Source organism: Lepidothrix coronata, unplaced genomic scaffold (genome assembly GCF_001604755.1).
Source record: "Lepidothrix coronata isolate B3197 unplaced genomic scaffold, Lepidothrix_coronata-1.0 Scaffold78, whole genome shotgun sequence".
In the NCBI taxonomy this organism is placed as follows: Eukaryota; Metazoa; Chordata; class Aves; order Passeriformes; family Pipridae; genus Lepidothrix; species Lepidothrix coronata.
The window spans coordinates 3,721,207-3,736,305 of record NW_016690258.1 but is presented as its reverse complement, the minus strand read 5'-3'; the positions used below and the strand labels follow the sequence as shown (position 1 = coordinate 3,736,305).

Genomic DNA, 15,099 nt, shown 5'->3' with positions numbered 1-15,099 from the left:
GTTAAAGGGTATCTGGCAATTTAAAAGGTTACAATCTCCAAAGTATAACAAGAACAACTTTAAAAATATTTAACTCCCTTCCCTTCCTGCTTATTAGTCTCTTCCAAAATTCTGATTAATACCATGGTCTTTTAACCTCGTCCTGCTAATTAACAAGTTTAGAGTGTTCTGCATCTATTGGGGAACAAAATTCAGGAAATGAGGATCTTTCACTGGCAGCGTCTGCCCTTCAAACTCTCAGGGTTCAGATCCAGGGATCTCTCACAGTAAAAGCATCCAATCAGATAGAAAGCATGTTGCAACAGAATTAAAACTCAAATTGTACAAAGTCTTAGAGACCAGTATTAAGACATTGCATTTGATAACAAATAGGAAGCCCACAGTACAAATGGAGCACTGTGATTTATACACTCATGATCAGACCACTGTATTTTGCATTAGCTGCTATTTCTGACTACAGTCACAAGTGCATGGATTCACAATCTTCTTTCAAAGAGCAGATGATAAAATGCAGCAAAGTCTTCTGTGCAAAACAAGGATATAGAACAGGAAATACAGATCAGGAAACACAACCAGCAACTCATGACACTGCGGTCCACATATCTGAGCTATCTCCTCTGGGGCCTCATATTGTGCTATTTTTAATGTGAAACCCTTAGTATTTAAATAAGATAGCTGACACAAAAAATACAAATAAATTCATTAGAAATGTACAATGGACTGGACAGTGCAGAGCAAGACTACAGGAGAGCGGGTAAGCATTCACCCAGAACTCCACAGTTCACATCTCGACATCAGATCTCAAGTGATGGATAATTTGTTCACTTCTGCAGGCAAACACGAGCTCGCTTTAAATCAAGTAGCTCAGGTTCCACAGCTGAGCCCAATACTAAATGCAAGCTGAACAAATGGTTTTGAAAAGCTGAGCAGTGGTTATACACCTACTCCACGCTGAGCTCTGGGCAGCCGTGCTGTAAAAGCATGAGAGCTGGTGGGTTAAAGCAAGAACAGGACTGCCCCCAGAGCCCACAGCCACCCAGGGCACTGCTTCACACCAGGGAGGGGCACGGGTCACAGCCAGCTCCAGATGCAGATATCCTGGTCACTTTAAAAGAAGGGCAATGGAAAATGAAAAGTACCAGCCTTAGATGGTGAGATCAGTAAACTTCAAATGGCACGTCTGGTTTTTTTCAAATTCCATGTGTAGCAAGTGAACACACTCGAGTTATTTACATAGATATAAGCCCAGAATAAACATTGATTTTGTTGTACTGAAAAAAAATTTAGTTTAGTTTTTCATCCCTAACTTTTGCACTTCATACAAGCAGTATGAGAACTGAACAAAAGGACTGCATTAGCTGCCACAGGAAAATTTTATCTTTTTTTTCTGTTAGTAATTATAGTTATCAGTTTCTCTTGCAAATCTACTTTTGAAAATGTGTCTGCATCAATCATATTGACAGTGTCCCTTTAAGGCAAGGAATCAACTACTCAGTGTGGGGCCTTCTACCAAATATTGTGTATATATAAAACTGAAAATATAAAAATCAAAAAAGGCTATTGAATATGCAAATTATTTACGTGTATGTTTGTAATACTTAGTTGTATTTTATAAAGTAAAGAAATAATTTTGCATTTTAGAATAGGAAATATAGCATAACATACAGGTCTTTACTGGAGATTAAATTAGTGTAAAGTAATGAATGTAGAACCCAGAACAGGAGATGTGGTAATGCTTGTAACAGGAAATGATTGATCTGATTTAGAAAGGGACATTTTCATTACCTCAGAATAATCCAGATCTCATCAACCACTCTGTGAGATTATTTTCTGATATCTGCATTTCATTTCCTGGTGTTACATTTCTATTATGATTTCACTGATAGATAAATGTGGGAAAATGTTTATTCTTTCTGTCCTTTGAGTAATGCACAGCTAGTGTGAAACATTATATTTAATTCCTGTGGTGATGCCCTAATTAAAGCATATCTTAAACTTACCTTGGGTTTGAATGCAATCAGTTTCAAAACCATTTCAACAGTGAACACTCCTGTGAAAACCATATTCATAATGTCCATCGCATCATTAAAGAGCTTAGACTGTCCATAGTGCTGTGAAAGAAAAATAAAATACTTACAGAAGTAAAGGCTTTAAAATATTAAGTGAAAGAAAGGCAGCATAAGACAGAATTGACAAAAATGCAGCACAGGAACATATTTTCTAGTGAAATTTAGGAAGCACACCTATAAACATGCAAGATTAGCTGAATATCTCTGGTCAAGTATGGAATTGTTTAAATCTATTCCGTTTAGGCACTGAGCAGAACAAAATGGTCATTCCTCAACATCCTAAGGGAATCTCCAGAGAGATGGTTTTCAGAGGAAAACTGCTCCTTCAAGAAAGGAGTATTAGACTCCTTTCTAATTTTTCCCAGCTTTATATGCAAGACTTTAACATTACACAACCTTGTGTCACTTGCTTAGAAAGCCTGAAGTATGTTAGTCACAGGGATACAGTGTAAGCAAGTTTAGGGAGAAAAGCAGAATGGTTTTGTGAACTGAATTCAAACCATTCTTTTTCTTATGAAAATCTGAAATACCCAGGGAAAGAAAGAGACAACTAGAACATGTCACAGAAAAGCACTATGATCAAAAGTGCATTTTTTAAAGTTTCACTTCATAAAAAAATACAAATTGCAATAAATTAAAGGCATTATACCACCCATATCCTTCCCTGCAATTTATGCCAACTGCTTCAAGAGAGCTTCTGGTTTTCCTACCTGCATAGCCAAGCAAAGGGTGTTCAGCATGATGAGGACAAACATGATGTATTCAAATCCAGTAGAATTCACCACATACCAGAACTTGTACTGGTAAGGGTTTTTTGGAATATATCTACGGAGAGGACGTGCCTTCAAGGCATATTCTACACACTGACGCTGTAAAGCAAATACATCAAAAATTGTCAGACTTTAAACAGGTACCTAACAGGTAATCAACTAATTACCTAACAGGTAATCAACTGGTGGTACAATTATTAAAATAAAACTCTCAAAAACAAACTACTTGACGTAGGGTTTTTTATTATTAAGTGTTAATAAAGTAATCAAGTAGCTTCCCAATCCTCACTTGGGGTTTACAACTGTATCTAACCATAGACACTGCTCAGCCATATGCAAAGAATCAAACAATGCTGATGGAAATTCTCAAGTGTTTTGCCTTTTCACAGTGTAGTAGCACACAGTAATATACTATCACCTATATGTCTTTATACGTATAGTACAAAGCATGACTGTTAAGAACATGACTATTAAGTCACCTGTAAGTCATGTTTTCTCTTTACTCCGTTTTCAACCACCAATGTGACTGCTCAGCACAAAACCCTTGAGGTCAGCAAAACAAATACTGGGGAAATGTTATTCCCAGTAGTTCAATTAAAGTGCCCAGCAAAATCATGTGACATATGTAGGAACATCATGGATTCATTCTCATAATCTCCACGTAGGCCGGGCCTTCCCCTTGTCCCTCAGGGAATGCTCACAGCACCTGAGTGATGGTGCACAATCAATCCTGGCTAATCCTGGCTAAAGTGTCATGCTTGGCTTTGTTTAAATGAAGTGTGTTACAGATGGCCAAGAATACCTGACAAGTTGTGACAGGTGACTGAGGAGTTTCTCAGTCAAAGGATTAAACAATAAAAGGGGACAGATTTTGTCATTTTAATCTGAATATCCCACATGGATTTCTAAATAAATGAGGGTGGGGAGTAGAACATTTTGAACTTCGAACACTTTCAGACTATTCAGAACACAAAATCTCTGTTCCAGTTCTTATTGTAAAACCTATCTCTGCCTATGGATAACCTGTCAAGTGCTGTATTCTTCTTAATGTGGCACCAAAAATCAAGACATTAAGAAGATAACAAGCTTAATCGAACACCTTTCACAACAAAAAGAATGATAAGTTGGGTTTATGGAAAGAGAAACATATAATAACCTCAATACCCAGTTGACAGTGAAAAAAATCAAATTAACAAATACTAAGATATGTGTTTGGTGCCCTCTCCTGACCCAAAGCAGAAAAGAAGCTCTTCATGCATAAATAAAAAAGGATGTTTTCAAAAGTTAAGAGTTTATTATTTATTTTAACCTGATTTTTGTCCAGCTCGCAGTTCTTGTACTCTTGTTCTCCCTGTTCTTGAAATGTGACAATCACAAAACCAACAAATATGTTCATCATAAAGAAAGCAATAATGATGATATAGATGATGAAAAAAATTGAGATCTCCACTCTATAGTTGTACACAGGTCCTACGTTCTCGCCATTGGAATCAATGGCTTTGTACAGCAGCCTGAAAAACAAACATAATTTTATGTTCATTATCACTGAAATGAGAAAACAGTAAAATATGCAGACTCAGGGGACAGGTTTCAGAAATGGTCTGCTTTTCCTAGGTACTGACAGTGCTTGCAATAATATTGAAACCAGAAGAATCACAGCACACGCTGGTATACTATCTTTTCTGAAAGAATCAGGGTAATGACCAGATGGTGGTAGTTTTCAATTATTTGCCCACATAAAGCTATTCTCTAAGACTCTTCTCACTTAGAGAAATGATGAGTTGCAGTTTGCTCTTCCTGGGTTTCTTTATGCAGTGTACTAGTGCCTGATTTTTTAGCAAAAGTTTTACTCAAAGGCCTTAAATTTCCAAATTATCACTACTTAAAGGGCATCAATGGATAAACATCTGAAATTACTCCTTCCATTAGAGCTGAGGAGTAGCTCATTATAGCAAAAGTAACTGGAAGATTGGTAATCAAACAGTATAAAAAAGTTCACCTTTTCTTACTTTTCCTAAAATACAGGAAAAGTGCACAGATTCAGGATAATAGGTTTTTTACTTCCTCCCTTAATAACTTTCTATACCATTAGTTAAAACTGCTTTTTTGCCAAAAGATGCCTGGTAAATGATAGCAAACTGTTATGGAAAATGCAACCATCTTAACAATGCTTTGAAAACATGGAGAATCCACTCACGCTGGCCACCCTTCAAAGGTGGATACTGTGAAAAGGGCCATCATAGCAGAGAGAACATTATCAAAGTTGAAATCACTATTTTGCCAGACCCTCTCTTTGACCATTGGATTATCGACATCTCCATCTTTATAAACGATGTAAATCCCTCTGTGGGAAAGAAACTGTCATTAGTGAAATATTAAATTAACCTCAGAGTTACTCAATGCACTATTCAAAACTGCTTCTTTTATTGCCTCCTTATGCTTGTTTTATTTCCTTGCTAACCTGTGTTTTCTGGCGGATTTAAGATGACAATCCCAATTTACACAAACCTAAATGGCCTGACACATGCCTGCCCATATACAATTTAAGTTATTCAGAATATAATGTGTCACATTCTTAGACCAAAGATCTTCTCACCGGCATTCCTCAGGATTCTGTTTTGCCTCATCAGTGCACTTGTAGAATTTTCCCTACATATAAAAACAAAAAGCAGTGACAAAATGCAGAATATGCAAAATACACACATTTATACTACGATTAGTTCAGAATTGGGACCACCCAGTTCCAGCAGCAAGTAACTAAGAATTCAACTCAGCTTTGCTTTTCTTGAGGAAGTGTAAATTCTGAGTGTCTTCTTACCTTGAACAGCTGCACCCCAATACAAGCAAACATGAACTGCAGCAGAGTTGTAACTATCATGATATTACCAATAGTTCTGATAGCCACAAAGACACATTGAACAACATGCTGGAATGAAAGAAAGAAAAAAAATTTAATTCAATTTTTCACAGTATACAAACCATGAAATCTGGGTTTGTACTATTTTTTAAAATTACTATTTTTGTGTTGTCAGTATTATTCCTAATACTGCAATTAGACTTGTTTTCTAGATTTGTTTGTAAGATCTGTTGACATAAACCCATCAACATCAACTGACTAAAAATTACATAAGCACTATGGATAAACAATTAAAATACTGCACTGACATATTGATTCATTAGTCAAAATCTTGGCTCAGTGGCAGTTCCTCCACAGAACTGTAACTGTGGGCAGAACCCGGGCTGTTTAAGATCAGATATGTTTAAGAATCACGAACTGATTTATGTCCTTGATCTCTGACCTTCTGTAGACAATTTTTCTTGTGCAAGAATTTTTAACCTGAAGCAGAATAGAGAATCAGACCAACAGAAATATAACTTAAAAGAATAAACACCTTAAGTCCTTTTGCTCTGTTTATTGCCCTTAGAGGCCTCAATACTCTTAAAACTCTGAGGATCTTCACAACTGAGATAGCACTTGATCTAGGAGAAAAAAAAGAGTTATTCTGTTACTTTTAAGGTAACTGATTGTATTACCAAAAACAACAGTGTTCTTGCAACTTCCTTAAACAAGAAATTTAAAAAAAAAAATCCCAAGATATATATGCAAGACTTTTTATTCTTTATTGATCCTTTATGTAAACACTAGACAATAGTACCAATCTCATAAATATCACAAGAATTATTTTTATTTCTGGAGCAACTTCGGAATTAAGAACTCAGAAGCTTGTCTGACACTATAATGGAGCAAAATAGTCCCCAGAATATTTTTCAATGTTGACAAGCTCTTTTGAAGACACGTATAAATCCCGTAAATGAATGAATGCCTTAATTTCGAACTAGGTAGAGATCAAAAGATCTAAAATCAGTTACATTCTCTTTAAGAGGCTAGGACTGCATTTTAAGGCAATAATAGTGGACAGCCTTTTGAAGAACACGCTGGGAAACTGAAAGCTTGTGCAATAGGTGTTCTGGTACCAGCAGGGTTCAAAGTGGGGACCAGTTGCCTGACATCCACCTTTGCCCTTTGCCAAGTCCCAAAGTGTTTTGCAGATGATTTTGAATGAGGAACGACAGCTCAGTGAACCACTAAGCACCTTTACATTCTTTTATTATGTTTACTCTGACCCAAACAAAACAAAGAAATGTCTTCACTACCACTTACAGTCCTGATTAAGGTGTAGATTCTCCCACTCTTCCAATACTGTCTAGTTACATACCCCTGTAGGTCTATACTGAAAGATCAAGCTCATAAAACTAGATTGCAGATGTGGACATAGCATAAGAGAAGGCATTTAAACCTCCTGAAGCTCCAGGTAATACTTGCTATGCAATACAGTGCCATAGTGCTCTTCCTTGATCTCTTGTTAAATAGTGGGAAGTAGTAATTTATTTCCAACCCTTATTAGTAGTGAATTATAACACTCTCCATATAAAGCACTACCTCTTGCCAGTCCCAACCCTAAATAGTGACACTGCACACCCACACACCTTGAGGGAACAAAAGGAGCTGAAACTCTGATTTCAGTATAAAACCCCAAAGCAAAAATAAATCATTCACATTATAAGTACAGTACTTACTGAATACCAAATGATACCAGAGAAACACCCACAACCAGCAAATCCAGCAAATTAAAATAATTCCTGCAGAAGGACCCTTTATGAAGGAATGCTCCAAAAGCTGTCATCTAAAAATAGAATTATTACACACTTAGTCTATATTTCAGCTTATTCAAATTCACATTTAGGCTGTTTACAAGACACTTGCCTAGAGTGTGAATGAATACAATACTATCTCACTTTCTAAAAGTAATTGAGATATAAAACAATCCCACTACATACATTAAATCTTTCATTTAAATCACAAAAATTCTGCTCAAGCAACACCAACAAGTATGTTAATTCTTTCTGATGTAAACAAATGTTTTATTTTGTGTAAGAACCAATAAGGCTGAGGTGATTACACTGAATTGATTTGGCCTTTGTTAAAAAAATTACTATCAAAAAACCCATAAAATTGCCATGCTTACTAAACTGTAGGGTCCAGATTCTGACTCCTAATCATTCATATTACCCTGAGAATTGAAGGAGCTGAAAAAGTACTGCCTATAGGGCCCATGGGGGTCTATGGGGCTTATGTGGCATATGGGTTCTGTGCAGCCCGTGGGGCCTGTGGGGCCCAGTAAACACCTGAGAGTCAAATGTGGTACAGAACCAGGACAAGGCTGTCCTAAGGCACCATTACATGGCTATTTACCTTTGACTTATGGGAAACACATCAGGATCATGAGTTGGTGTCTTGGAATAACCTGAAACAACTCATAAACTGTTCTGTATTATGTTTGGACAAGGGTCTCCAAATTTTGCTGTTCTGTGGGGAATATCAAAAGTTGCTGTCCCTGTTGGACTTTTTCTTAATATTTTTTTTTCCTGTCCCTAGATGACAGAAGCACACAAAGTGTATCTTGCAAAGGAACCTGTATGCATCATTGGCAGGTTTCATTAGGAGCCACTGACAGAGGCTCTATTAATTATGGCTGCAGAGAGCATCTGGGCAGATGTTCTTGGGTATCTCAAAGCTGAATTTGGTTCCTAATCTACGGATCAGACCCTTACCATAACTGCAAGTAAGTACCAGTCAAAAAATGCACAGAGGAATCTAGTTAAGCCATAAGAAGCACAGAATCACCAGCTGAATAGACTATTTCATAGGTCTTTCCATAGTTACACGTTAAGACTGAAAGACTGAAACTAAAAACTCATAACAAAAATAAGGATACCTCTGAAAAATACCCAGCTCAGGCACATGGATTCTAATTTCTTCAGCCTCAGAAAAAAAGAACTGAATACTTATCTACTCATTGTTTTCCACAGGTAAGAAAACTCACTGCCAGCTAGAGAATATCTGACCTTGATTGTGATTTTAAACCCTGTACTTTCTATTCTGTTCTAATTCTCATGATGTAGTAAAAAGATTTTATTTCATTTCCCCTCACAGCAGATTACTACAGCTTTCAAGATTGTTCCACAACATATAACAGAGCAATGGGCAATAGGCATCTCAGTAAATGCATCACTACTTGGTGTGCAGGAATTTGCAGGTCTTGTGCATGACAAACCATCACGGTCAGTAAAATCTATACCTCTGTAAAGGAAACAGGCATTTTTTTTAAACCCTCCTCTCCTTATTGTCATGTTGAGCCTTCTTTTGTCATGATCAAAATACTAAATGTTTCTCCAAGCTAGAAGAGTAAAAATGCTGAAGCTCTAACCTATGCCATGACATGAGAGATAACACAGCTATATTATAAAATTTCCATTAAATTCCTAGCTCTTTCACAGAGTAAACTTATTAAAATCAGTGGGAGTTAAACACTGAACTAACCCTGAATATCAGACTTACATCCATCTACAACTACTTATTTACACTGTAGTATGTTATCAGTTAGCAGCACACAATGCTTCAGGTAATGACTCCCACAAAAATAGTCAATTATTGACCTAAAAGTACAGGTGAAGTATATATCTCCCCACCTTCACACGGAGACTCAAACTTCAGTCACCAAAAATCCCAGTGGAAGCATTTGACGAGAACTCCCTATAGCAAGTTTAAATGGTGTGGGATTAGCACAGCAGGGCAGGCTGAAAGCACAAGCCCCTAACCTGACCCTTGCTTTGATGTTTTCACCTTTCCCAAGCACTCCAAACAGGATGGTAAACTGGATTTCAGTGTCATAAGAGAATTCTCAAATGCTTTTAAACTGATGTTGCAACTCTTCTGTTATTCATATCCTTATTCATATACTCAGCACTGTGTAATGTGGAAATCCTCGTGTCTGCAGAGCAGTGAGAGCACAGGGAGACCCCCCACATGCTGAGAGTTACTCTGTTTTAGTGCTCAGTTTTGGACATTTACAAGTTTCTCCACTGCAGCTCATAACACCGCCTCTGGTTATCTTAATTTCAGTTTCATATACTTTTTGCCTGGAAATCATGGAATACTACTGTTACAGCTGGTCTAGCCTTGAATTTTCTCCTTGCGGAACACACGCAGCTTCTGTATGACTCGGATACTGTGAGAAGCACAGCGCAAAACCCAGCCCAGAGGACATGGAGGGCTCCAGCCATAAGCAAGCAAAGCCAGTGTCTGAGACATGTTAGTAAAGCAGGCACTGTCTGTGTATGTGTGTCATGGCCTGGCTGTCCATTACGTTTTTATGGTGCAATTTATTTTCCTTTACGTAAGAATGTACTGCGGGCAGAGCTTCCTGGAGAAAGTGGAGTCAGAAGCATCAACATGTTTGGCTATGATGTGGCTTCTTGTTTTCTTGTTATGTTTTGCAGTGCCAGATTTCAGCAGCCCAAGCTCTAGAGCTTCCTGCTTCCCTTGGATAACTCTTAAGTTGCTTCCTGCCAAAGTCTTTTGCAGTTAGCAGGAACGTTGTTTTTCTTAACACATCCAGTTATGCCTCATTATGCCACACTTTATAATTCTTCTGTCTCCTAGAGAAACACAAACAGAACTGCAGGAGCTGGAGAACTTGCTGCTCAGAGCTTGTGGAAGTTTACTGACTCTCTTCTGCCACAGAGATAGTGGTAATGTATTTTTTTATGGCTTCTCAAATTCAGAGTCAAGAACAAGTCTGATCTAAATCTACAGCTTTTTTCAGCTCTTCGTCCTCTCCTTTAGTTTGGCCTTTCTCTAGCAGCAAAAAAACTGGGTATTTACTTTAGCATGCTACAAAAGTTATAAGAATAATCAATTCTATAGCAAGCTCCTCACCGCTGAAAATGAGAAATAAGGGGATAAACATAACTCTGGGAGAGAATTCACAAGCATAAAAATAGTCTATTACTTACAGTACAGCTTATCTTGTAAACAGCCCAAATATTGCATCAATTAGTATTAATCAAACTGCATTGTGAAGAGTATGCACAGCAATATGAGCAAAAGCTGGGAGAAGAGATTTTGTTAAGCTTAATCCTCAACTGGAAATGCAAAGTTTATGTACAGATTCTTAGTGTGCCAGCAATTTTTAAGTGTGTGAATCAGGGTTACTCAAACAAAACCTCACAGCGAATAAGCACAGCATGAAATGTTTACGAATCATGAGTAAATCTCTGAGAGAATATTTTGCCAATTTCCAACAAAAAGATTTTAATTCCTCGTTCAGCATTTTGTTACATTGTGAACGCAGTCCTCAGTTCAATGGCTTCTTTGCCAGAGTAAGTCTCGTACATCGAAAATGTGAGTAACCCCAATGGATATTCTTAACAATCAGTACACAAACTATACATTAAAATGCCAATTTTTGGCTCATGCATGGGTAATACATTTAAGCAAGCATATTTATGCCTGTCTGTGTATTTAAATGTATGCCCAAGATAAATGCAAAGTATCTTAGTGTATAGATAGATAAATGCAAGATATCTTGCAAGTCCTATTGCAAGAAAATAGTTATCTACTATTTTAGCTCTGTGGACATAGTTCAGCAAAAGAAATGAGAAATTACATGCTCCCTCCTTATAAGACTGATTATCTCTTTTGGAAATGCCAGAGCAAGGAGAAGGAAAAGCTCATGCGCAGTGAATTATTTTTCCCTTTTCTGACAACTGTAAGTTTAAAAAGGGTAAAAAATGAATTATTAAACTGATGTAATGGTAAAAAATCAGCTTCTTCATGCACCCAATGGTAAAAAAAAAGACCAATCAAAACTATGAGGAACTGTCAAATAAAAAAATCCTCTAGTTTAAAAAGAGTTTAGCTTTGATCGCTTAGAGAAAAGGCGAAGAACACTTCAAGTGCCTTTTCTTGGCAGGTGACACACAAGGAAAATCCTTTTAAACAAGCTTCCTTTAAAAACCTGTTACCTTCAAAATGATCTCAAATGTAAACATACTAGTGAAGACATAATCTGCATACCCTAGGATCTGGAAGGTAAACAAAAAGTTACAAACATTATTGCTAAAGCTGCTTTTGAGCAAACAAGGATCAATTAACAATGCATTACCTTTAACAGGATTTCAACAGTAAAGATGGCTGTGAAAGCATAGTCAAAGTAACCAAGTATCTGCAAGGTATAACACGTGCCACAGTAAGAAATCCATCTATTAATAAATTTTTACAATTTAGACCACATGCACAACAACACCAGAATTATTCTAAGTTGACAGATGGAGAATTTAGACAAAGTAGTTTAAAATTCCAGCTATTGTGCAACCATTTTTATTTGCTTAAAAATTTAACAGACACCACTGTGCTTAGGTATTAGATTTCACCCCTAACGAATTGACAGGACCCAATATCAACACTTTCAATTCAGACTTTCATCCATCACCTTTCACAGATACTTTCTTCAGCCTTTAGCAGAGATACAGAATCTTATACAAAGAACAAATATGTATTAATAACATCTGGGTTTTTTTACCAAAGCACTGCATCACAAAACTTCAGTGGATACTTCTAGACTGCATATCATTTCACATTTTGCTACATTATATTGTTCCTGTATAGGCTTGGCTCTCAAAGCAAACTAAAAAATAACAAAATTACTTAAAATCATTGCTACAGCCCTTTTTGCTTGAGCTTGAAAGATACAGCAGTGATTTACTTGTAGGAAATTTAAAAGACCCCACAACAGTTGCACAGTGATATGCAAACTTCTAAGAGGATTGTGGATGTGCCATTGACCTCCCTGCTGTTGAGAGCCACCTGAACACACATTTCAGTACAACCCAGATTTCACCCTCTCAAAGTGGCCATATCACCAGCACACAATTTAAAGATCAACCTGCACTGCAGTAGGGGAAGAGTTTAGTTTCAAGGATCCAGCAATCCAACTAGCAAACAGTTGTGCACAGAAACGTGTTGCCCATGGTTCAACAAGGAACAAAATGGAAAGGAGAAATAAAATAAAGAAACAGCACACACAAAAAAACCTATTCATGTTAGATGAAATGAAAGGAAATAATTTTTCCCCATATTCCACTGAAGATCCCATCCTTCTGCAGTTTGCTGTGGCTGAAAAAATATGCAAATCATAAAACAATTCAACAAAGATTAATCAGTAACCAATTCATTCTAGAGTTAAAATAAAATATTTAAAGGCATTCCAGTTTGTAAACTTTCATTCCATTGCTGAGCTGGCTGGTGGAAGGAATATGAACATTCAAGGTAGCAAAAAGAAAAATATGCAGGTCTGGGGCATGTGAGAATACTTACAACAAGAGGGCAATGCCTTCCTGAAATCCCTCACACATTTTGTCTGTGTCCCAAACAGGAACAGTTACCACTTACATTTTCCCAGTGCTCCTTTAGTTATGAAAATAATTATCAGCTCTTGAAGCCATTCCTATAACAGTAATTTCAGTATTCCCCACCAGCTCTCTTTTTCTTAACCATTGGTGTGATTCATTCATAAGGTTACATTGGTCCAGTTCTATAGATATGGGAAGCACACAGCTCTGCTGAATAGTGCATGGAGAGTGTCTTTGTGCTTTGGCCTCTTTTTATCTTTGAAGAAAGATTTAGCTTTTTCTTTCTTACTAAAGTTACTGAAAAAGTGTTCAGAGAATGCCAACAGCCAAAAGAGGTGACATCTACACTAGCAAGAACTAGAGAGATACAACCTTTACAGACATGGCAGCCCTGCCTTTCCTGTAAGAGGTGGCAGAGTTTCTCTAACTCCATGGTAATCTCTACAGATGTTTACTCAGCACATAAACTACAAGTTTATTGAGTAACAGAGACACTTCTGAAGTTAATACTTTTACAAATATTTTACTTCTACAAATATATCTAAAAAAAAGATGCAGAAACACCTCTAAATGTACAGGTTTGTGTATAGGCTGAAATGACATTTGTCTCTGAATCAAGGCAAGAGCTGGGCATGCTCTGATCCTCCTCTTCAATGTGAGTTTAGATGAAAGTGTCACTTGTTTAGTTTTTGATATGGCCAATCATGAACCCAAGGATCTTTGAGTCTGACATGGGGGTAACTCAAACCCCTTAGTGTGGCCACACTAGTCCCTTTGAAAGAAGAGGTAATATTGTTATGAATCCATGCATTCACTACAGAGTGTTACTCTAAGTGCCCCAGGAGCATATAATAGAGTCAGTGAAGGAGAAGAGAGGGCAGGTCAGAATCTATTCCCAACATGTGATAAACAGTGATAATTTTAACTGGCATTTTTAAATCAGTGACAAACACTGACAGGCACTAACAGTGACTCAGGAAATGCACATCAGGTACTCCAGCTGCAAAGTATGAAAAAATAGGAAAATTATAGATATTACATTCAGCTTGAACATATATCCTACTAAACAATAGCCAAAGGAATTATATGATGTAAATAATAAACACTTCTAATACTGATGATGTTCCATCCATAAAGTTAATTGACTTTAAAGATTTGTGCTTTTTAATGCAAAAAGAACATAAATGTATGGCTTGAAAAAGGAAAAGGAATGTTTCTTAACATGAAAATTAAAAACTAGGCACTAGTCCCAAAGAATTATTATCCTGTGAGGGTATATTTATCTTCAGACACAGAAATGAGGGACTTACATTGTTTCGAAAAGAGTGGCTGCGAATTGGATCTTCTGCTGCCAGGGAAACACTGCTCAGCATGATGAAGACAAGGATGAGGTTGGTAAAGATGTGATGATTTATAAGTCTGTGGCATCCCACTCGAATTCTAAAGAAGAGATACAAAAATAAACCATGTGTGCACATAGAATTCAGCAGATGGTTAATGTACAAAATGTTTTCTGTTACTCTGCCAACAGTAACAGAACAACAATCAGCAGCAAAAAGCAGTGAAAACATGGAAGCTATTGGTCAGATTTCTAAGAATGGAAATAAATTCAAAAGCCAATTCACCTGTAGTGAAGATGCACTTTGTCAAAGGAATCTGAGAGGGGTTGGTTTTCAATGGGTTATGAATTCCACTGCAAGTTCCAGTGTTTGTACCACTGCACATGTACAGAGGATCACGTCAAAAGGACCAACACTAGACAATACGTCAGTTCAGATGCCCTGTTTGATTTGATTTGATTCCTACCAAAGCTGTAAAAATTACTCATCTTGTGAGACATGGCTTAGGCTGCAGATCTCACTGTGCTACTTAAAGACAACTGAAATCAGAATCTCTGTGAAGATTTTCTCACAGAATTACAGGGTAAGTGGGTGTTGAAGACTCCAAAGCCATGAGGTTTCAGCCACATGACATGAAGTGTAACTGCACATATGCTCAGAGTCACT

The 15,099-nt window shown here is 37.1% G+C and overlaps 1 protein-coding gene across 12 annotated transcripts in view; it reads right to left on the bottom strand.

Moving 5' to 3' along the window:
- CACNA1D (calcium voltage-gated channel subunit alpha1 D) overlaps window positions 1-15,099 on the bottom strand; it is a 209,333-nt gene that overhangs the window by 47,355 nt on the left and 146,879 nt on the right. For all 12 annotated transcript variants that reach the window (XM_017820002.1, XM_017819993.1, XM_017820001.1 and 9 more), the window contains exons 20-29: window positions 14,404-14,533; window positions 11,848-11,907; window positions 7,418-7,524; window positions 6,232-6,319; window positions 5,658-5,765; window positions 5,436-5,488; window positions 5,037-5,183; window positions 4,149-4,350; window positions 2,780-2,938; window positions 2,001-2,111 (exon numbers count right to left, since the gene is read on the bottom strand). In XM_017820002.1, the coding sequence (XP_017675491.1) occupies window positions 2,001-2,111; window positions 2,780-2,938; window positions 4,149-4,350; window positions 5,037-5,183; window positions 5,436-5,488; window positions 5,658-5,765; window positions 6,232-6,319; window positions 7,418-7,524; window positions 11,848-11,907; window positions 14,404-14,533 (1,165 nt within the window). The remainder of the gene's footprint in view (window positions 1-2,000; window positions 2,112-2,779; window positions 2,939-4,148; window positions 4,351-5,036; window positions 5,184-5,435; window positions 5,489-5,657; window positions 5,766-6,231; window positions 6,320-7,417; window positions 7,525-11,847; window positions 11,908-14,403; window positions 14,534-15,099) is intronic.